The sequence below is a fragment of the Gossypium hirsutum genome, chromosome D05, assembly GCF_007990345.1.
Source record: "Gossypium hirsutum isolate 1008001.06 chromosome D05, Gossypium_hirsutum_v2.1, whole genome shotgun sequence".
Taxonomy (NCBI): Eukaryota; Viridiplantae; Streptophyta; class Magnoliopsida; order Malvales; family Malvaceae; genus Gossypium; species Gossypium hirsutum.
This window is the reverse complement of record NC_053441.1, coordinates 63,485,604-63,509,066: the sequence shown is the minus strand read 5'-3', so window position 1 is coordinate 63,509,066 and position 23,463 is coordinate 63,485,604. Positions and strand designations below refer to the sequence as shown.

The window sequence follows — 23,463 nt, the reverse complement described above, 5'->3', positions numbered from 1 at the left end:
ACATAGCGATGAACAAATCCAATATCCATGGAAGTGGTATTGAATTTTAAGATCATACATCCATTATGAAGTCGAATGGGTAGTGGAGCAAAATATTTTTCAGCTTTTAATGTAGAAAAAAAATTTTAGACTAAAATTAATTAATTAAATTCCTAAGACTTTAAAATTTTCACCATAAATGCTTCATCTCCTAGCGCCCCAAATTTTTTTAATTTTTATTATATTATATTTTATAATTTTTTTAAAAGGGTTTAATTTATTATTTCGCTTGATTTTTATAATTTTTTATAATTTTTAAATTTTTGGTCAATAATTAAGGAAAGATGAAAGTGCTTGTTAACAAATATATATTTATTATTATTTATTAAAATTTTTTTTAAAAAAAGTAAGTAATGCAAGGCAGCACATCACATCACGTGGAGCAGTAAGATGGCATCTTTGCTAGATTCCGTTCTATAATTTGCGTTCACACTTAATAGATTCCACGCTTAACCGCGTTCACACTTGCAACATTTCGGCTTCATCCTAGCTAATGCTTTGCCTTCTAACCTTCAATATGGCTTGGCTCCTATTTTTATTTAATATAATTTTCTAAAATTTTAAGTAAATACAAAAATTTTCATAAACTCAACTATATTTCGTAATTCTTCTTGATAGTTACTAAATAAAATTACCGATTGAATTTTAATTCAATTATATTATTACAGGAAGGACCAAACTGAAAAGGCCAAGCCGAGCCATATTGAAGGCGACTTAACCGACAATGATTAACCTAATAAAGGTGTCAATCACATGCAGATATTGAGTTGGTGAGAAGGTCAACCATTGATAATCAGCCACGTCGGACGACATGTCATCTTACGTGGTATCATTTTAGGTTTGACTCGTTCACCACTTTTCCTATATATAAAACCCAAGCCTTTTTAACATTCAAGTACTTGCCCTCTCTCTCTCCTATTTTCATTTTAAAAAAAATTTAATGGGTAATTGTTTACGGCATCAATCATCAACACAATGGGCCGGCGACGACTGGGGAACAACGGTGGCTGACTACGGCGAAGACGACGGGTTTTCCGACATTAAAACGAAAGAAAAGGGTATTGTAGGAGATCATCATCAAAAAGATGGTTTTATTACAACATCTTCGACTCCAACTGTTCATGAAGTTAAAGTGAAGATAACGAAGAAGCAGTTGGAGGAATTATTAGGTAGGGTTGATGTAAAGGAGTTATCAGTACAACAGGTTTTAGCACAGTTGATTAATGTTAGTAATCAATTTGATGAAACAAATCAACGGTCATGGAGGCCTGCACTACAAAGCATTCCTGAGGTGAATTGAGCTGGTCATGAAGAAAAAAAAATGAAACCCAGAATTTTTGTTCTTTCTATTGGGCGTGGGGGGGGGATTCTTGTATGGCATATGGTTTAATTGATTTTCTCGGGAAAGTGATAGAAAGTAGAGAGTAAAGAAGAAAAATTCTATGGGGTTTTTTTGATCAGTTTGTATATAGAAAGAACATGGTGTTTTTGTTTGTATAGAATTAAAAGAGGTCCTTTTTCATTTTACTCAAAAGCTTATGATTATGTGCTTCTTCCTTTTTTTTTTTTTTACGAGAATAACAAATCAGATTTTTTCTCTTAATTTTCAGTTTTTCTTTCTCTTAAAAAAATCTAAATCTAACTAAAAATGCTAAAAATCAAGAAGAAAAATCTAATTTGTTATTCTCATATTGAAAAGAGATAAAGACGATGTGAAATCACAATTTTATACAATCATTCCTCCTTTTATAAACACTATTTTCTCACCTTTAACTAAACATATAAAATTTCTATGGAGGTCTTATATCAGGAGTCAGATTGCATTTTGTCATTTCTACTAAAATTATAAACAAGTTAGTCATTGTATATTAAATCAAATAGCAAACTGCTATTTCTAATAAAAATCTCATCAATTTCTAATATTAAAATCTAGTTTCTATATGTCAGCATGAGGTATATATGACAAGCCATGTGTAATTGTCTTGTTATTCCGTCAGTCGCATCAGTTTTTAACTATAGAATTTGATGAAATTTTCAACAAAAAAATTTGGTTTGCTCTTTAATCTACTGTATAATGACTAATTTATTTAATTTTTTAATAAATTGAGTCGAAAGTAATTTGATTCCTACTAATAGGATACTTTTACCTACAAAATATTATTCAATTATAATTTGTATAGTATTTATATAATTGCATAATAACACAATTTTTATTAACTTATAAAAACATTACTCAACTACGTAAATTATAACAACTTTCATAATATTTTTGTGTAATTACATAAATTATTAAAATATTCATTTAATTACATAAAATATTATCTAATTACGTAAACTAGTATAAATTTCGTAATAGTTTATGCTAATTATATAAACTTGTTGATACATTATATCAACAGAGGTAAAGATGAAAGAGAATTTAATCATGAAGTAGAGAAGAAGAAACCCACTTTTGTTATATAGGGTCGGACTTGAGTCGAATTATTTTTATTATAATTATATAACAAAACTAATAAAAATTCCATACTGTTTAATTAATTTGAAAAAAAAAACTTAAGTAAAAGTTAATTGAATAGAAAAGTTGAAAAAAAAAAACTTAATCTAGTCCCTTTATTTAATTAGATTACATGAAATGGTGAAATTTCAATTTTGATCCCTATATTATATTCAAATTTAAAATTTAATTTACCTCAATGTTTATAATTTCATTAGTTATTTGTATAAATTATATATGTATATGCGTTACAAATGATAAATTTTCTTTTGAATAATTTCATCATAGGTTTTGATTATATTTGGCTCTTTTATTGACACAATACTTAGAACTACCTATACCCTTCCCTAATTCATAAATAGGTGGATAATGTGTTTCAGCGCACTCGAACTCATGTCCTCTTACATTAACAACAATGTTCATGCCAATCGAACTAAAACTCAATCGAGTATTATTTATAAAATTTTTAAATATATATAAAAGGATTACCGGGACAAAGTTTTCGTTATCTTGATTTTGGTGTATAATTTTATATATTTTTTTAAAAATATTGAATGCTGAGTCATGAAATTTGTTGATTTAGTCATGCAACTACCAAAAATTGTGACAAAGACATCACAAAAATGAAGCTATAGATAGATAGGACAAACCTAGAATTAATAATATAACCCCAAAAAAAATCAATCTTAAACAAATCAAAATCTACTATTTTTCCATTTTTATTTAGGTAATGCAGGACCCATAATGTTGATGACCTCATGATGACAACAATATTATTGGGAGATTGAAAAATAATAATAAGATTATCGTCTTGATTTGTATAAAGTAATGATTAAATTTTTTTACTGTAAATATATTTAATTTCAAGTTATTTAAGTTTAAAAAATAAATATTATTTTTAACATTTTATTATTTATCAATAGTAATACAAGCTATCGAATTGAGTCGAGTTAAATTTGCGTCTAAATTTAAAATTTTTTTAAATTAACTGTAGTTTAACCTAACTCATGATAAGCTTAAAGAATTATTACTTTATAAACAGTTATTTTTCTTTTTGTCAATGAATCAAGTAGCAACTATTTAAGGAGGACTAAAGCTCCAAACTTATTGATCTAATCTATATTCAATGTTAAATATATGAGCCATATCAAAATAAACTAATAGAAAATATGTCGACAGTTATATCTGTTACCCACCTCTTTATAATTTTAGGTTTTTGGAATATTTCGTCATTTTGTTGGACCTTTGTGGATATAGTTATCTCTATTTATATACCTCGCTATTATATAAATATTTTTTTTGGTAGCATAGGTCCTCATCCGTTTTACGGCCTGAGGCTAATCCTATTTGAACTGGGGGTGCTATTTAGGTAAATCCCAACAATGATAACTCTAAGATTCAAACTCGCTCCAAATACATGGAGAAGAAATCCATATCTATTTCTTCTAACCACCTGTTGGTTATATGAATAAATTTTTAAGCCTTCATTTATATCTTTTATTCATTCTCTTTATGGTATTAGAGCTTTATAAGCTCCTTCGAATGGATCCATGGAATGCAATTTTTTTTTTCATCTCATCCCACCACTTCACACACAAAATGGCCTTCATTTTCTATGCTAACAACATAGCCATTATCAATAGCAATGCAGCTGTGCAATTTTATCTAGCATGGCAATTTTCAATCAAACTGGTTGATATTCACAATTTTACCATTGGAAAAGCCCACGTATTTATTGTTTGAAAAATATGCCAGAGCTAGTGCAACAAAATCTAAAAAAATTCTAAACCAAACTTTTGTCATGATATTTAAAGTAAAAAATCTGATCAAGCAAGTACTTCTGTATCGAGGCCTATTGGAGATAGTCCTTGTCATGATACCCATATAGGAAGGTCCTTGAATTGAAGTATTAACTCTTCAAATTTTCAACCAATTGATCTTCTCTATTATTCTCAAACTCATAGTTACTTAGAGAATAGGTTGTAACTCAAAGAATCAAGCATAGGACAAAATTGAAACTCTCCTTTGGGAAGAGTGTGTATGCAATCCTCAATAACCAAAATTAACTTTTGTTTTAAAGTTGAGTAAAATCAACTTTGAAATCAAATTTTAATTTTATTTATGAGATGAGGACTAGTTGGATTGATGTTATAAATTTTCGAGTTTGAATCGAATTTTGCAAGAGAATTTCATAATTAAGTTAATATTGGAAGTCAATTAATCTTAAAATTTGTTTTGAGGTTAGTTTTGAAATTTAATTTCAATTTAATTAAAATTTTAGAAAATTCGGCATGAAAAGGGTGGATATCTAGGTTTTAAGGGAAAATTAATTTTTTTTAATAATCTCATTATAGATTCTGATCATATATATTTTTTTTATACAATGCCTAGAACTACCCATAGCCTCTCTCAACCCATAAATAGGAGGATAATGTGCTTCAACGCACTCAACCCACATCCTCCTGTATTGGCAATAATGCCCGTACCAATCGAGTTATGACTCAATCAACAATTTTTTTAAATAAAATATTTTTTATCTTTATAAATATTGATTTTATTTTTAAATAATTTTGAGAAAAAATGTTTTGTATTTTGTTTTTAAGTAAATATTTTCATAACTATACTAGAGGTTACTCAATTGTGGGTCATTTTCTTTTTTAGTCACCTAACTATCAAATTTTAAATTGGTCGCCAAATTATGGGTTGTTTCTTTTTTTATCAACGAACTATGAATTTTTTTAATTGATCACCCTACTAATCGAGATTTTTTTTGGTCCATTTCCCTTAATTGCACTAACGGGAGAGTGACTTGACAGTTAAAAATTTTAGTATAATAACAAGTTTAGCCCTTAACTTTTGCATATTATATCGTTTTAGTCCTAATTTTAAAAAAATCACCCTTAAAATTTATGAATATCTTAATTTGATCATAATTTTAAAAAATTCAAACAAATATAAAAAAATACATAAATATTTTCAAAATATATATAATAATACATTTAAATTTTATATTAATATTAATATTAAATAATAAAAAACCCTCTCCTCCTCCCTACCCAGTCCCTCTCCCTCTCCCTCTCCACTGTCCACCGTCTCTCTCCAAAGGATAATTGCTAATGTTTCTGAGGCAGCAAAGCAAAGGCTCAAGAAGAGGGGAATGCATATTCCTCCATGGCGTAAAGCGGAGTATATCAATGCCAAAATGGCTCTCTCCTTATGACCGAGCCACGCCTTCATCTCCTACACTTATTTTGACACCCACACCCACAAGTGGAACACTTAAAAAAGAATCTTAATTTGATTTCAAAGTTAAAATACAAAAACCAATAACCTTTTTTCTTTTGGTAAATTATTAAAATAGTCTCTTTTATTTATCTCGAGTTATATTTTAGTCACTTATGTTTGAAATATTATGTTTTAGCCACTTACATTATCGAGTTGTAACATTTTAGTCACTCTGCCGTTAATTATCGTTAACGGTATAACGGTAAGTTGACATAGCACGTTAAATTATCATTTCAAATAAAAATTTTAGATTAATTTATACAAGAGTTAAAGTTATCCTATGATATGTTATCTGCTTGTGTATGTTAATTATGGGTCCGGAACAAACACACCCTTATCTTTAAGGTCATTTCTTTGTATTTCTTCTACTTGTTTATTCCAACTCTTAGTTGTTTTGTCATTGAATTGAACTAAAGCTAAGTATCAACCCAGTTTACCCTTCTTTATCATCTAAATCTACCCTAAACTTTAGCCCTAACCCTCAAGCCTTCAATCCTAAACCCTAAGCCTAATTTTGAACTTGACTTTTGCGGGTGTTAAGGTACTAGTACTGTTTCCTAACATCTGTAGTATGAATTAATATGGTAATTTGACATGTATACCAAATTCAACATTCGTAGTACTGAAACAGCTAAAAAAATATATTTAGAAAAATAATTTTTCAAAAATATATAATAAATAATATTAAAATATATAATATAAATATAAAAAACCGGATTAGTCTCTCATTTTTGTTTTTTTTAATAGGTAAAAATGGAGAAAATAATATCCAAATAGATGGTCAAAAGTGCGGGAAAAAGAAAATTGGGTGCCACTGCAGAGGACCGGGAAAATCCCAAAAATGTCTAATTTTTAAGGCGCAAAGAGAATTAGGGTTTAGGGTTTGAATCGAGAAGGGGAAATGGAGGAAGAGAAGGGAACAACAGGAAGCATAAACCTAAGCCTGAACGGTAGAGAAGAGAAAATAAATCTGAGTGGTCAGGTTCATCATCTTCCATGCTGCATCAAATTCAATGGCCCTTGCAATGTTTCTCAGTACTTCAAACCCAAACTTAAAGGTAACTTTTTCTCCTTATTTTGTTTTTGTTTTATAATTAAATATCATGCAAAGGTAAGATGTGATTTTTCCCCTTTTTCCCTTTGGGTTTTATGATAAGTAGCGATGGAGATTGATGGGTTAGCAGTAGAGGAAGCGCATTTTAGAGGAAGGAAGCTTCAAGGAACTACTATTTCTCTTCCAAATGGATATGCTGGTATTTTTTTGTTGGAGGGGGGTTTAATGGATTTTTGCAAATTTGATTTTGTTGGAAAGATGATTTCTTCTCCTTGATGTTTGTTGATTGAAACTCTTGAGTTGTAGTTGTGTGTTAGGAATAATGTTGGTCTAAGCTTGTGACATTGAAACTATTAACATTTTGTTGATAAGATGTTTTCTAGCCCATTGAATCTGCGGAAAAAACAGGGTAAGAAAAGGAAAATAGTTTGGAAATTTTATATGCTTCTCTGTTTACAGGGAAAATATTATCCGGAAAACAATGTGCAAGATATTGTATTGTGTTGATTATTAGATTTTAGGAAGTTTCAGTAGGCTTCATGCTCTAAATTTAATATTATTAACAGGCATTTGATATAGTTGTAGCTTACCATTTCCTCTTTTTTTCTTCTTCATTGTCTTGGTTCAAAAAACTATTTTTGTTTAGGTTTCCACAATTCAGTTCACTATTCTTCCTGAAGAGTTTTCATGTCTTTAATCTAGCTAAGCTCCTCAAATTTAGGAGGTTTGTAGGATGTCTGTTTACTGAAGTTAGCACCAATTTGATTCTATCATACATTTTTGTTTTCTTTTATGTAAATTTGTTGGTTTTACTATTTCTGGTTGCTCTTGCAGGCTTTGTTCTTGTGAAGAACAACTCTGGAAAGAGGAAAGCTTATGATGTATCTGAAGGAAACTCAAACGATTGGGAAATGAAAGCCAAATTTGATAAATTGACATATTGGAATCATGATACCCCTCCTTCAAAAGACGACCCCTTCTTGCGTTCTTTCCATTGGTTTACTGTTGCAGAAGCTGTAAGTTTCTCCATCATATGTGGCTGATTGTTTAGGGACTAATTATTGATGTTACATTCATTGGTTTATAGCCATTGGACAAAGGCAAGAGAATGTATTTAGTCTAAAAGTAGTCTAGTCCATTCAAAACCTTTCCATTGTTGATTAAGTTGGGTGTGGTCTTGGTTCGAGTTTGAGGGATTTATTGATGGTGTGGTAAATCCAAATGACATCATTGTGCTGAATCTTGGTTATATTGACTATGATCTCATTTTGTTAAAGGTATATGTCTGCAGAATTTCTTCCCACCTTACTTTGAGAATCCTCTTTTGCAGTTGCACAAACAAGTAAAAGCCGAAGACTTGGCTACTATCGATGCTGCTCTGGCGTAAAACTAATGGACCAATAGTGGTATGCGAGGAGGGAGCATCTTCTGATAATTGGCCACTGGGCTTCCTTCTTGTACCGCTGGTAGTGAACATGGAGAACATTCGGTAATCTTCATCAATGGTTTGTCATTTGTAACTAAGTTGGAGTTATTAAAATCTAAAATCTCTTTTGAGTGAAGAGCACAAACTAGAAAAAGTCATTAGTTCAAATCAATGATCAAGCAATACTAATCTCTTTCAAGATGCTATTCCAGTAAGAGTTGTGTACCATACTGTCTTATAATGTCCAGTTCTGGCAACAACTAGGAATTTATAACCTGAAGATAAAGTCGCCATGGAACATGATTGGGCCTTGTAGACCTGATATTGTCAAGGCTTTACCCATTTCCCCTAGGAATTCTTGGAGTGGAGAAATTGAAAGTTTGAAAATTATTCCTGATCACACTATTTAATTAAAAATTAAAAAAAATTGGTAATAGTAATATCGATTTCAACTGAATTAAGACTCAATCAACAATTCAAATTATGAGTTTTAAATTGAATAAATCAATTAAGTTGAATCTATTCAAAGGGATGGCAGCGAGTCGGATACCCGCAAATTTCCTAAATTATCCAACTTTTTATATCCATATCTGAATCCGAATTAAATATGATTATCCGTCAAATATTTGTATCTGTTACTCAGATATATGACTGCTACAAAATATATAAAAGTTTACTTCCTACAATATTTGAACATCTAACTTTTGACAATTAAAATTATGCTTTAACCATTATAGCTAATCCTCAACCTTAATTAAAATTTACACAAACTAATAAATAATGTATAAACATGAATAAAATAATTTTTAAAATTAAATAAAATAATTAATAATAAACTTAAATATGCTCTTAAATCTCATGTAACTTCTCTTAAATTTTTTTTTTCTATTTGTAAACTTAAATGGAAAATAAAATAGAGTCATCAAAATTTTTAGATTTGCAAGTATCTTTTATTATTCGATCAATTCAATTAATAATTTTTTAAAATAATTTTTTAAATATTTATATAATTAAAATAAATATTATGATATTAACTTATTTTGTAATATCACATAATTATATTCAGTACATATTATATAATACATATATGTTTAAGGACATATAATATATTAACTGTTATATAATTATTAAAACATTACGATATTATAATGTGTATTTTTCTATTAACGATATGCAATCTAAACCTTAAATATGTAATTAATTGTATATTGGCTAGGCTTTTCTATTACATCAGCTAGACTCATTCCTACAATTTTTTTTATCGATCAATCCTAATTTCAAATAAACCACTGTTCTTCATTTGTTTCTGTTTTTTTATCTTCTTTATTAGTGAAAGAGATTCTCGAGAAAACTCTTTTGTCAATCCGGTAGAATTTTGTATTCAAGATTTAATAGAAACATCATAATTATATTTTTCTTTAAAAAAACCATAATTATAAATATTTTTATATTATAGTAGTGATTTTATTGATTTAAAAAAAATATGAGGAATATAGATAATAAAAATAAAAATTTTTACTTGATGGATTTTTTATCCTAATTTCTTTAACTTGACTTGCAATTTGAAATTATGCTTTTATTTTATTGTATGAATGAAGTCATTACCCGATTATATTGAGAGTTTTATATTTATTTCAAAAAATTGGATTTTTATTATTTTTAATTTACCCAATTATATTAAATGATTTTATAATTTTATAATTTTATTAAATTAATAATATTTTTTTTTAATTGGGATTTTTTTAAAAACTTGATCCAATTAGTTAATTTTGCATGAATATACTATCATATTAATTAATATTACTTTATTATTATCCCATAATGATACTAATAAATTATTATTCAAATATCAATTTAATAATATAATTAATAATAAAGGGTATTCTTGTCAATTAAAAAGTTTTTTTTCCTCTACATTTTTTTAATAAATAATACAGTATGTCACTCTTTACTCATGCCATATGCTGTTCAAAAAAGAAAACAAAAGCAAAATGCATTACCCTTTAAATGACTGGTTGGATGCTCCCAAAATATGAAATTTTATAGGTCAAAATTTTTATTTATCTTCAAACAGAACAAAGGAAAAAATAAAAAATAACAAAGGGTAAAACTAAAAATAACAAAATTTCAGGGAAGCTTCGTGCTAAAGAGACCATTAGATCCCGGGATTTGTATGGGACGATTGACAGGAAAGGGAGGCTGCAAATATGGAATATGGCTCGGCACTGTCAATGGCGGCTGTCCCCCAGCGATGAAAGGCTGAGGTACACAAAGCTGCAATGCTTGGTCTGGTGCACTTCCTGCAAATTACAAAGAGTGCTTTAGGACATAACAATGCACTATATTTCAAGATTTCGATAATTGGGTTATGTGTACAATGACTGCATTCTACTTTTTGATAGCAAAGAAAAGTAAACCTTGGTGTTTCGGAAATTGGACGTGATGTGGAGTCAATGGAGGACGTGCGGGTTCCGGAGAGATAGCTGCTGCATTTGGAACCAAGTCCTTCATATGAAATAAACAGAAATTTAGCAATAAATAAATAAAACATCGGTTTGTTGTTTGACAACTATATACTCGAAACTCTCATGTCAAAGTACTTAAATGATAACAAGGTCATTTCACTAGTTTGATGATCGATCATCTTACATGAGAAACAGGCACACAAATCAGTTGTCCCATATGCCCAAACATAACCTAGAGAAAGAAAGAGCGGTTGGAGAGTAATTAGTAAATCATAAATGACCACTTTATCAACGATCAAAAGAGTATTCGTAATCCGTGGCCCGTCTAAGGGACAGAAGTAACATAGGGATGAAAGTTCCTTCTTTTGCTTACTGCTTGTGAATTTGGGTTCAAATATGCAGGTGCAGCCTGAACAGGATGATATTGACTAGCATATCGAAGTGGCTGGGTTCTATTCCCCATGTGCCCAACAATCTATAGTCAAAGAAACTAAAACAATATTAGTAATATAATCGGAACTAGGAATACTTCACCAATGAATATACTAATAACTCCCTGTCTGTAGACAGTTGACATGGTCATATGAAGATTCAACTTGTGGCACTTGAAATTGAGCAGCGATCAATTTAAAGCTAAACAAATATTATATAGGTGAATAGTTTATGGATTAAAACAGAAAGAACTCTAATGTATATATCTATCTTGACAGATTTTAAATGCAGCCAAGAAAAATTTCAAGTCCTTTGAGAAAGAACTTTGAATGAGAAATTGAGAAAAATAAAAAATCCAACATTAAGATTAATGAACTACAAAAGTATATAAAATACATACAGGTTGAGAAATTTGAGAACCATTGACACCAGTTGCAGCCGATAAGTTGCCATATGAGACAAACTTAGGAGCAGAGGAACGAGGTGCAAAAGTGCCCATCCCAACCTCTGGCTGAGAACCAGCAACAGCTACCATAGGAGAGTTGCTTGGTATGTAAGACATATTTGCAACTGTTGGTACTATTGGAGGAGGCACTGATGTGGCAGTAACAAAAGATGGAGAGAAAATTTTTGCTCCGGGGTTGAGCTTAAATTCCTGACACAAAATAAATAAATTAAGTAGGAAACCATCTTCATAGACATAGACAATTGTGCTATGTTAGTTACTACAAAACTTGCATCATTAGTGCCTAAAATAACCGACTGATCAAAGTGTAAGCTGTTAGCTACTTGATGAAACATAAAACCATATGGCTAGCATCCTGCGCGTGTGACATTAAAGCATTGACAACCTCATTAAAGAGACCCATGAATATTCTCTCTGCAGGATATTAAAGCTATGTTGCTCAAACTCTTCATTTTCTTGAAGTACCCTTGTCTAACATTTGTGTCCAACACATGAATATAAGGATATGACCTCCAAGGATCCTCCAAATATATGGAAAAAAATTTTAAAAAATCTAACAAAACCCTTACTCGACACTCACACCTGAGTCCGAGTTACAGATATTACAAGTCAAATTTTATATAATTGTTTTACCTTGGAGTTTTTATTTAATTCTGAATTTTGTGGAGGAAGTATGGCAGTCGGATTAGCAAAAGACCTCTGGCATGATTCCGGGGAAACATTCATAGCAGGATTAGAAGAAATCGAAACACCAGAACAAACAGCATCTTGGTGAATGTCTGTTGCAGAGGGCCTTTCACAATGATTGTCAAGTTCACCATCCACTGGAGTATCATGAAATGTTCCAGTAAAAAATAGCTTAATTGTCTTCTCAGCTACCAACAAGTCAAAAGGCTATTGATGCAATATAACTTTCACAGCTAAGACAAAGCATGCCATCTGATTTCTATTTTGAGGAGATTTAGATAGTTCAAAACCTGGCTTAAGAGTATCAACAGCAGAAGACTCGCAGCTTGAAACCGAGGATTGAACTTCCTTCTCCTGTAGAAATAACTTCATTTGTGAGTTGAATATTAGCTTTAACTCTAGGTCTTATGTGAAGAAAACAAGTGAAACTCTCATTACTTACACTCCCGTCAACATGAAACTTGAAATTTTGGCCAAATTCATCCTGCGAAGGCTGAGACCTATCCTCTCCAACCTGTCTGTCGGAAAAAATAAATTGATACAAATCTGAGAATACAAAAGATATTTCTTTACATATGAATGAATTTGAAAGAGATACATTGAAGAATGCTTGTTGACATCTGGAAGGAATCTATCATGAATATGATGAGTTCCAAGTTACCTATATCCAACAAAACACAAGGTAAAGGGTTCCAAACATTATATTTCATTTCTTTTCTTTAAGCAATGAAATGAGTAATCAAAGTTGCCAGAACTAATGATGGCAGCTGGGATGGAAAGGGCAAACTAGCTAAGGTAAAACAGAAAAGAAGCAATATCTTTTATGCTTGAGCACATTCTTCATAAAGCATTTTCTATATTGGGAATGACCATGTTCCTTAAGAACTTTCCTTAATGTCATCCAAGAGATGCTAATGTAATTTCAGTCCTCCTAGCATGAAAACATTATAGTGAAAGTAAAAAAAAACAAATGAGATAAGTTAAATAGAAACACCTTTTCTTCCTTTTCAAAATCTAGGAGGCTTTGGCTTAAACTAGTTGTTTTCATGTGCATGTTCATGTCTAAACATAGATCACTCAACTCGAAAAAGGCATGTTCTTTCGGCCAACAATATGATGTGAAACTTAGTGTGGAACTCGAGCAACAAGTGTAAAACTTAAAGACAAGTCATTTTCATACAAGTGTAAAACTTAAAGACAAGTCATTTTCATACCTCCTAGCAACAGTGGCACCAGAAACATCTTCTCTCTGCAAGGAGACAAAAATGAAATTTTTTGAAAGAGAAAAAGATGAAAGATCAATCATCACCCTCAGGCAATATTTCACCACAGAATTTATGCCATTCTACCATATAGTTTCTTTGATGTAAAGATCCAGCCAATCATATGAACTAAGCAACATCATTGGATCTTCTTCCATGGGAAGTGCAAAAATTTTGTGGTAATAGTGGAAGCCTCCTATTAAACTAATGCCCATCAACAAAGCCTAGCCTTTCACAACTCTTTTTTTAATGATTAAAAGATAATAAATATTTGGTAATCTGTATTTGACATCTTCACTTTTTTCCCAAAAAAGAAATGCTTGACTAAAAGATAGTTTTGAGCTGGAAAAATTTACCTGCTCGATGTTTGTCTCCTCTCTTTTGTGATATTCAACTCCTTTTCCATTTCCCATAGGTTTCTCTAGCAACTTTTGACCTTCATCTTCATTTCCAGCACCCATGGATATAAAACCATCAGCAAATCCATTCTCGTTGGGAGCTGAATTTCTGTTTTGATAGGTAAAATAAAATGAATATATGCTAGCCGAAAATAATAAGAATAAATATGAATATATGCTACCTTTTCGTATTACTTATTCTTTCATCCATGGTAGACTTATTGAACTTCTTGGTTCCATTCAGCGAATTGGCAGAAGAAGGGGGAATCTCAGAAGCAGCTTCTCCATTACCGCAAGCTATATTTCCAGCAAAACCATCAAGAGGAAGTGGGACTCCCTACACACAACATTCATAAATGTCAAAATCAATCATTCACTTTCACATTAGCCAAATAAAATCCCTGACCCAAGAATGATATAAGAGTGATTATACCTTCGCAAAAACTTGAACAAGATCACCAGCAAGGATTACAAGCGTCTCTACTACACTGCCATTCGCAACATTGGTGGCACATCTGCCCTGTTTAGTCAATTTTGCTTTCTTCAAAACAATACCTAATGGAACACAAATTACTTAAATAACCATCCTCAATATTCCAACGTAGCAAATAAATAACACTCAAGTGCTTCATTTTGTACTGCTTTGGTCACCCTAAGTGTGCCATATTATATATTGGACAGTGTTCACTTGGTTACCTCCTTGCTTGTTCTACTTTCCATTTTAACTTCCTCACAAGACTAAAAGCAAAATAAATAAAATACTTGAATTTAACACACAATCAAACATATTTAATAAAAAGTAAAAATGTATCCCTTAATCTGATCCCTGAACCCCTTAATCAATTACTTATTGCCTATGTTAAAATTAAAACCTTTGCCATTAAAAGTAAAAACAACAACAACAATAAAAACCAGGATATTTTTTATATATAATTTTATTATAAATCAAATAGATAGGCAAGAAGAAAACAGCACAAAAAACAGAAACCAATCTGATCTCAATATCTCATCCAATTTGCAAACAAAATCATCATAAAAAAAACAAAACCCAGATATAAATTCAATCAACAATCAAAACCCAAAATTGGTTTCTGGCAAATGAAGTAATGCCAAAAGAAACCCAAAAAAGAAACTCAATAAAAATAAAAATAAAAATAAAGGGAAAACGCACCATATTCCTTCTCAACAGAAGCAGTGTGGAAGATTCCAGAGTAAACGGAGCCATCTTTCAAGTGTACATCTACTTGCAGACCAATGATGGAGATGGTGACAAACAACAAAGCTTCATTCACTGAACAATTATCTTCTTCTACTCTGTTTTTGAGCCCCATCTCTACTCCTTTATTCCTTTCCTTTTCTGTTTCAATTCTAAAGAAAAAAAAAAAGAAACTGTATATATGGAAGAACAGAGATCTGAAGTAGGAGTGGGGTTTGATTTGATTACACGGGAATTGGAAAAACAAAAAGGAGACAAAATGCAATTTTCTTAGTTTTTTCCCTTCCAATGTTCTAATTTTAGGCGTTACTTAAATGAGAATTAAAATGTTATTTATTTAAAAATACACTGTTTTTGATAATGACAGCTGAAAAACATTTTTAAAATCAATTAATATCTTATTTATTTTATCCAAATTGAGATTTAGTTCAATTGACACAATAAATAAAAATATATATATGTTTGAGCGTATTAAAGTATATTCTATTTTTCGATTTACGAGTGAAGAGATTTATGGATATTTTAGGCATTATATCTAATATATGATTACAATAGTAAGGATATTAATTGGTGTTATATTCAGAGTTGGTGTTATGGGTTAATCAAACAATTAATGATGGAGTCATATGAAAGATTGCGGGGTAAGTTAAACATATAATCAAAATTGTATATTTTCAATAAATTTAGGATGAGCGCTTCGATCAAGTAGTCTTCTCCGCTATCCTCAAACTCATGTTTATCAAGTGTTGGTTCACTTCGAATCAGAATAAATTTTCACAAAAAATACCAAGGGGATAAATTCGTAATTTATCTAAACTTTTGAGTCAAGTTGTAATCAGAAAAATATCTCTAGAAATTTTTTAACATAATTTGGTTAACCACCGAAGACTAACTGTTGCCGGTCATCGAAATGCCATAGTCGCAATCGCCGACACCTTTATGTACAGTGATATAGGTGCGACACCCGTACGGCACCACGAGTTGGTTCTGCTGTTGCTGGTTCGGTCCGGGTCAATGATGATCTGATCGGTCTGGTCGAATCACTGGTTGGACCATCGATCCAGTTTCTCATACCGTGTTCAGTTCACCAGTTTTTAGTTCTTAGTCCCAGTTTTAGATTCTCAAACCCAACTTATATCTTGTAGGATACGTTTTCACTTTCTCTCCAAAAATAACGTATTTTAATAAATATAAAATATGACATATTTACTTTTTTTGTCAAAAAAAATAAAAAAAATAAGCTGATATTTATTAATTAGGCTCAAGAAAATGGAACTGAAAAGTAACCAACAAACAGCAAAGTAAACGACAAACTAAATAGACCAGTTGTCCAGCATAAAAATAAATGAGACCTAGAAATTAACAAACAAAATTAAAGCAAAAGAAACCCCATGAGCCTGCAGAAGCACCGTTTCAACATCCAATATCAGCCAACCAGCTCTCCTCAACACCTGCCACTGTAACATGCAACCAAGAGCAAACGTCACTTTGCAATCTAAAAAATGGAGATTCAATGAACCTTCTCCATCCTCAAAGCGAACAAACAAAACTCAGTTCCTCTGAATCCAACACAACCAGTCATTCTCCACCACCAACTTCACAGAATCCGGAATACCTGCAATCCAGTTCCCGCATATTCCTCTTCTCCGTCCTTCCATTGCCAAAACGTGAGCCGCCCTATTAATCGTCCGAGGCACATAAATGTAAGTGACTTCTTCAAACAATTGTTGTAAACACTGAATATGAAAAGTAATCGGCCTAAGAACCGATCTGTCTTCCTCTTTTTTCATAATAGATTTAATGACTGTTAAAGAGTCACCTTCCACGATCAGACGCCGAAAGCCCATCATACGCGCGAATAGCAACGCCCTTTCGCAAGCTCGTGCTTTTGCCACAAAAGCATCACCAACCTCCTCAAACAGATAAGTATCAGTCCCTGCAACCTTTCCTCTACTATCTCTGGCTAATACTGTTGTTATAGCAATCTTCTTCTCCGGTAAATAAGACGCATCAAAATTAAGCTTGATAATATCAGATTCAGGAGGCCTCCAAATATCCTTGCCCCGACAACCAGAGGATAAAAGAGGATTCTTGTTAACTAACCAAGTATCATGGTCATACCCCCTAATGAATCCCAATACCTTTGACATTGAGAACTTAACCCCTTCATGGACCAACTTGTTTCTATGATACCAAAGACACCATAAAGAGATTGAAATGAGTCTTCTTTGTCGACCATCTTCTGCAAGAAATGTACTAACAAAACAATTTTTATAATCCAGCGAAGCATCAAAATGAGGGAGTTTGATTTGCAACGAAGTCCACACACTCCGCAGAACCCCACAGGACCACAGCAAATGCTCAGTGTCCTCCAACACTTCCTTACACAGCGGGCACGCAGTCTCCACACACAAAGTTCGACGATTCAGATTCCCATAATGAGGCACCAGATTATTAAACACCCTCCAAACATGTATTTTAATTTTACTAGGGATGTTCAAAGCCCATAAATTAGTATAAAAACATTTGTAGTCCTCATTGCTATTGGACAAAACATTCTGTAACCTTTCTGTAAAGAGAACCCGGTAACCACTCCTAACAGTAAACTCACCTGAACCTTCATGCTTCCAAACCAGTACATCCTCCGGTCTCTGTTCAGAAATTGGAATAGAAAAAATACGATTTGCTGTATCGACATCCACTAACTTATGGACCAACTCTCTGTTCCAGATACTGTTCCCATTACTAAAAAGTTGATTAACCGTTGTCCAGGCAGGCCAAATTTTCTGAATCGGAATTCTGTTATTTTCTCTTCCAGGTAACCAAGGATCATTCCAGATGTTGACACGATCACCATTACCCACTCGCCATAAAATCCCCTCTCCAATCAGCTCCCGAGCACTGCAGATACTCCTCCAGGTAAAGGAAGTGTAAGAACCAACCTTTACAGTTAAAATATCAAAAAAAGGAAAATAACGGGCTTTTAAAACCTTAGCTAACAGACACTGAGGCTGGGATAAAATGCGCCACACCTGCTTTGCCAATAAGGCCTTATTAAATAAAAATAGATTTTTATACCCCAAACCTCCTAAATATTTTGGTTTACACAACACATCCCAAGTACTCCAATGGATACCCTTTGATTTTTTATTATTCGACCACCAAAAACGATTCATAATACCTTCAAGTTTACAACATAACGTCTTTGGCAGCTGAAAACATTGCATGGCATAGATTGACATTGCCTGTAAAACTGATTTTATAAAAACCTCCTTACCCCCCATTGACAAATAGCGCATACTCCATCCTTCGACACGCTTCCTAAAACGATCCACAAAATGAGCAAAAGCCCATTTTTTCCGTCTCCCCACCATCATAGGCAAACCAAGGTACTTTTCAGGATTAGAAGCCAAGCGGGCCCCTAACAGATCAATAATCTCCTCCTGAACGTCAGAAGCAACATTAGCACCAAAATATGTGAGAGATTTGTCAAAATTCACTCTCTGGCCTGAAACCACTTCATACTCTTGGATAATGTCCCGAACCAACTCAGTACCCTCACGAGTTGCATCACCAAACAGAATACAATCATCGGTAAAGAATAAATGGTTAACCGAAAACTTCTCTCTACCTATAGGTGCCCCCATCATCTTTCCTTTGACTTTCGCATCTTGAAGAAGCAGAGAAAACCCTTCTGCACAAATTAAGAACAGGTAAGGACTAAGAGGATCCCCTTGCCGAAGTCCTCTAGAAGGTGAAAACCAATCACTAACAGTTCCATTAAGGCTAACAGAATATGTAACAGAACAGACACACCGCATAATGAGGGTAATCCAATTCAAATGAAAACCCAAATGTTTCATCATTCCCGCCAAATAATCCCATTCCACTCTATCATAAGCTTTGCTCATATCGAGCTTAAGCGCAAAATTACCTTTCTTGCCTCTCCTCTTCATTTTTAAAGAATGAAGTATCTCATATGCAACCAATACATTATCAGAAATAAGCCTACCTGGGATAAAAGCCCCTTGGCTTTCATGAATACAGAGCCCCAGCAAATCACTCATACGTAAAACCAATACCTTCGCAATGATTTTATAAATAATAGTACAAAGGCTTATAGGTCTGAAATGCGACATATTCTTCGGCTTATCAACCTTAGGAATCAAAACTATGCGCGTTTTGTTGATATCACCTATATTAGAATGACCGTGCAGAACAGATAAACAAAATTGGGAAACTTCAGGACCAATAATATGCCAATACCGCTGGAAGAAAAGAGCCGGAAAACCATCCACTCCAGGAGCTTTTAAAGGTGCCAATGATTTGATAGCATTTACAATCTCCTCATCCGTAAATTGTTTAAGTAACCTTTCATTCATTCGATCAGTAACCTTTCTTTCAACTAAGCCAAATAAGTGCTCATCCGAACCACCTTCAGATGCAGAAAAAAGCTTACCAAAATAGTCAGTTGCAATCTGTAAAAATTCCTTAGAGGAAGTAGTCCTCCTACCAGCAGCATCTTCCAATTCTGAAATCTTACCACGAAAATGTCATTGTACGGCAACTTTGTGAAAAAAGCTAGTATTTCGATCCCCATTTTGCAGCCAATTAACACGGGCACGTTGTGCCCAGTATAATTCTTCCTTATCAGCTTCCAGATTGAGTCCTAATTGGACCTCCATAATCTCTGCTAGAATCTCATCAAAGGGTCTTGATTATAAAGATTAGATAATCTATCTTCAAACACAAATCGGTTTCTCCTCTTATTACTACTATTGAGCTTGCTCCACTTCACCATTTGATGACCCATTTTCTCCAATTTATTCAACACACCATCAGAATCTTCTTCCCACCATCTTCTAACCAAACCTTCAAACGAACTATCTAAACACCACTTAGCCTCAAATCTAAACTGCTTCACACGACTGCTTTGATGATTCCATACCACCCCCATCGTATCCAAAAGAAGAGGACAATGATCTGAGAAAGAGTGACTCAAATGTTCAAGGCGATATCCCGGAAAAAGATTTACCCAATTAAGAGATGCAACCCCACGATCCAGACGTTCCCTTATATTTGATGAAGCAAACCGTCCTCGTTCCCATGTAAACCATCGACCAACGAAACCTAAATCATTAAGACTACAGTCATCAAGGGCTCTACAAAAATCCCCCATTTGTCGGTTCGATCTGAGTCGACCTCCCTTTTTTTCAAAAGAACTTGTAATTTCATTGAAATCCCCTAAGACCACCCAAGGCATGGTCGAATCATAATTCAATTGACGAAGCAAATCCCACGAACCTTCTCTATGCCTTACATCCGGATGTCCATAAAACCCCGTTAACCGCCAATTAACACCACAATCAGTATCTTGGACCTCAACATCAATGTGAAAATAGGAAAAACTTTTAAGTTGAATCAAAGTATTCCCTTTCCAGCCCAATGACAACCCACCTCTTGTACCAAATGCGCCAACATCAATTCCATTCTCAAACCCACACTTTAATCTAACTAACTCTATTTTTTTGAACTCAATTTTGTCTCCATAAGAAACAAAATACGGGGATTAATGGCTCTTAGCTTGTTTTTGAGCCTAGCAACTGTTCGTGGTCTCCCCAAACCACGAACATTCCAGCTTAAGATTCTCATTGAGCCCGGCTGCTCTGACCCGCAGAGCTAGCCGAAACATCCATTGATCCTGCTCCCACATTCGCATCCACAAGGACACATGAATTCTCTACTGTTCTCTGTCTCTTTTTACCATCAGTCAACATAATTGAAACATTTTCCTCCATTGAAACCAACTCCATAGGCCCACAAGCGACTTCTGCTGAATTTACAGCATCAATACATCCATCACTTCCTTTATTTAAATTATCCACACCCCGACTATGCACAGATCCCAAATTACCCTGAGTAAAGCCTGCCCAATTTTCATCATTGCACGGTGACCCATCTGCTGCTCGAAGCCACCTGCTCGCCACCCTACTCCGATTTCTAGCCACCGCACGTATCGATAGGTCCCAACCAAAACAAGTTTTGAAGGATCAATAGATAGCCGAAGAGGACAGTAGCTCTCCCCATGCCCCAACTTTCCACAAATAAAACAGAACAAACTTAACTTCTCATATTTAAACCGGGCATAAACAACCATAGATTTACCAATAAAAACTTTCTTTTTACGCTTCAAAGGGGCGGCAACATTTAAACAAACACGTATGCGTAAATAATTCTGAATCCCCAAAGTCGGAATGGACGTGTCATACTCAAGAAATTTTCCACAAAAATCACCAAATTGTTTTGCCATCGACACATTCATCAACCCCGGAGGCAAATCATGAACCTGTAACCAAAATTCCGTATGGTTTAACTCCATCACCACAGGGTTTACCCCAATTGGAACCCTTTGTAAAATTATTAAATGGTTATTAAAAAACCATGGAATTCCTACAACAACTCTTACAATATCCACCTCATGAAAAAACTGAAAAAGGTATCGTTTTTCCCCAATCTCCGTTATGCAAATCCCTCCTATGGGATGCCAAAGATCCGCCATTGTGTTGCGCAATGACAGAAAATGAACGACACTATCAGTTAGGCAACGACCCACCAAACAAAGTTGATGAACACAAACCAACGCTCCATCATGCTCTTGAAGTGCTTCCTCCTCATCGTCCAATAACCTCAAATTTTCCAACGCATCCTCCATCCCTACCACCATACGCCGACAAAACGAACAGAGAAATGAAATTGGATGTAAAGCCCCCAGTGAAATCTGACCAAAACACCGAAGAAGAAACCTGAACCAGAAAAATAAAGAAACGTGCCAAAATACGGCAGACAAAGAAACGTGCCAATACGGCAGACTTAAACTCTTAAAAGATTTAAAAAACTTTAGTTGAACTTTAGAAAATTACTGAATTACATATATTTTATCAAATAAAATGTTTGAGTTATGAGCGGCTGCCAAATAAGTCTGGTTCACAAAGTCGGGAGCATCATGGTGGTTCACAAAGTCGGGAGCATCGTGGTTGATGGACTAAATTGCAAAGATAATTATGAAGTTATTTTGCTAGTTCATATGACATATTTACTTAAATATTAAAAAATATATTTATTTAATTTAACCCATTAACTCCCATCCCAACACACAAATCCCTTTATTTGAAATCCTATTTTGATATCGAAAAAAGAAAGTTGAAAAAGGAAGGAAAGTAGAGCGACATTTGAGATACAGAGAACCATCATGGGAAACGATGGCCAATGGTTAGACAATATATCATTCTTTGTTATCGTAGATAGAGGGAAGGGTTCAGATCGAATTGAGTAAAAAAAAATTGAGTTAATCGAGTTCACAAGTCCTATTTTATCATCTTAATTTAATTTGAAATTTTTTCAAATCGAGTCAAGTGAAATGAAATTCGAATTGAATCGAGTGAAATTGTTCGAGTTAAATTAAAAAAATTAAACATGTTAAATAAAAATATTATTATAGTATAATTAATTCTATGTTAAAGTACATAAATTTGAAACCATATATATTTGAATTTTTTTTCAAAGCAAAATAATAATAAAAATAATATACTTGACTATGATAAATTTGAATCATTAATTAGGTCTCAAAATTATTATTTTAGAAAATTTTGACTTATATAGAGAGAGAGAGAGAAATTTTTATATTTTTTAAATATAAATTTTGAAATTTTTATAAATATTTTGAATTTTTGAAAATTATTTTGATTTTCTTTTGTAATTTTTGTTGTGAGAGAGAAATTTACTTATTTTCAAAGTTGACAGATATCAAAAGAGTATTTATACCAATTTATTATTCAAATTATTCAAGTTATTCGAATTGTGAAATTCAATTCGACTCAAACTCGACACTCGAATCGAGTTATTCGAATTGAATCGAATAATTTGAATAACTCAATTTAATTAACTCAAAATTCGAAATTTTTTTAAACGAATCAAGTCTTGCTCACCCTAATCGTATATATGCATAGTTAATTGGCATAATAACACCATTTGCCCTTAAAGTTTACATTTTTTTTACATCATTCTCCTTATCGTTTTTCCACAATGTCAATCTTATTGTTTCAATTTTTGTCTAGTAAATTCCATTTGGATGGAAACTCCTAGTCAATTAATGATATGGTATTGAAGGTAAGTGCTGATGTGTCATTTTTGCATTAAAATTATGAAGAATATAAAAAAATTTATAAAAAATTATAAAAAT

General features: G+C 32.8%; 4 protein-coding genes across 5 annotated transcripts; 2 read left to right on the top strand and 2 right to left on the bottom strand.

Annotated features, from left to right (window-relative positions):
* The first annotated feature begins 979 nt into the window (after nt 1-979).
* On the top strand, nt 980-1,339 carry LOC107903327 (uncharacterized). The gene has a single exon (XM_016829344.2). It carries the CDS (start codon nt 980-982, stop codon nt 1,337-1,339), a length of 360 nt encoding a protein of 119 aa, XP_016684833.2.
* Nucleotides 1,340-6,399: 5,060 nt separating this feature from the next.
* Nucleotides 6,400-8,497, top strand: LOC121216959 (ribonuclease H2 subunit C). Of its 2 annotated transcripts, XM_041092458.1 has the most exons (4): nt 6,419-6,876; nt 6,979-7,071; nt 7,707-7,888; nt 8,203-8,497. In XM_041092458.1, the coding sequence occupies exons 1-4, from the start codon at nt 6,720-6,722 to the stop codon at nt 8,257-8,259; spliced, it is 489 nt and encodes a 162-aa protein (XP_040948392.1). In that variant the 5' UTR covers nt 6,419-6,719; the 3' UTR covers nt 8,260-8,497. The 2 variants fall into 2 exon arrangements, with proteins under 2 accessions (XP_040948393.1, XP_040948392.1); XM_041092459.1 differs by lacking the exon at nt 6,979-7,071 and having other exon boundaries at nt 6,400-6,876.
* Nucleotides 8,498-10,294: 1,797 nt separating this feature from the next.
* On the bottom strand, nt 10,295-15,530 carry LOC107903379 (polyadenylate-binding protein-interacting protein 4). Its single transcript, XM_041092457.1, has 13 exons — nt 15,180-15,530; nt 14,442-14,563; nt 14,191-14,345; nt 13,967-14,117; nt 13,563-13,597; nt 12,791-12,866; nt 12,639-12,702; nt 12,295-12,485; nt 11,596-11,850; nt 11,137-11,238; nt 10,948-10,995; nt 10,716-10,803; nt 10,295-10,598 (listed from the first exon to the last, which is right to left on the bottom strand). The coding sequence occupies exons 1-13, from the start codon at nt 15,337-15,339 to the stop codon at nt 10,426-10,428; spliced, it is 1,620 nt and encodes a 539-aa protein (XP_040948391.1). The 5' UTR covers nt 15,340-15,530; the 3' UTR covers nt 10,295-10,425.
* A 1,596-nt stretch (nt 15,531-17,126) lies between these two features.
* Nucleotides 17,127-19,909, bottom strand: LOC107902151 (uncharacterized). Its single transcript, XM_016828374.1, has 4 exons — nt 19,849-19,909; nt 18,494-19,755; nt 17,179-18,256; nt 17,127-17,134 (listed from the first exon to the last, which is right to left on the bottom strand). Exons 1-4 carry the CDS (start codon nt 19,907-19,909, stop codon nt 17,127-17,129), a joined length of 2,409 nt encoding a protein of 802 aa, XP_016683863.1.
* Between the last annotated feature and the right edge of the window lie 3,554 nt (nt 19,910-23,463).

Coding starts and splice junctions, on each gene's coding strand:
- LOC107903327 (XM_016829344.2), top strand. CDS start 980: ATGGGTAATTGTTTACGGCATCAATCATCAACACAATGGGCCGGCGAC.
- LOC121216959 (XM_041092458.1), top strand. CDS start 6,720: ATGGAGGAAGAGAAGGGAACAACAGGAAGCATAAACCTAAGCCTGAAC. Junction 7,072..7,706: donor TCTTCCAAATGGATATGCTG/GTATTTTTTTGT, acceptor TTGCTCTTGCAG/GCTTTGTTCTTGTGAAGAAC. Junction 7,889..8,202: donor GGTTTACTGTTGCAGAAGCT/GTAAGTTTCTCC, acceptor CCTCTTTTGCAG/TTGCACAAACAAGTAAAAGC.
- LOC107903379 (XM_041092457.1), bottom strand. CDS start 15,339: ATGGGGCTCAAAAACAGAGTAGAAGAAGATAATTGTTCAGTGAATGAA. Junction 13,598..13,966: donor AGGAGACAAACATCGAGCAG/GTAAATTTTTCC, acceptor GTCTCCTTGCAG/AGAGAAGATGTTTCTGGTGC. Junction 10,599..10,715: donor CCAATTTCCGAAACACCAAG/GTTTACTTTTCT, acceptor TGTAATTTGCAG/GAAGTGCACCAGACCAAGCA.
- LOC107902151 (XM_016828374.1), bottom strand. CDS start 19,909: ATGGAGGTCCAATTAGGACTCAATCTGGAAGCTGATAAGGAAGAATTA. Junction 19,756..19,848: donor AGAATTATACTGGGCACAAC/GTGCCCGTGTTA, acceptor GTAAGATTTCAG/AATTGGAAGATGCTGCTGGT. Junction 18,257..18,493: donor TGTCAATGGGGGGTAAGGAG/GTTTTTATAAAA, acceptor TTGGCAAAGCAG/GTGTGGCGCATTTTATCCCA.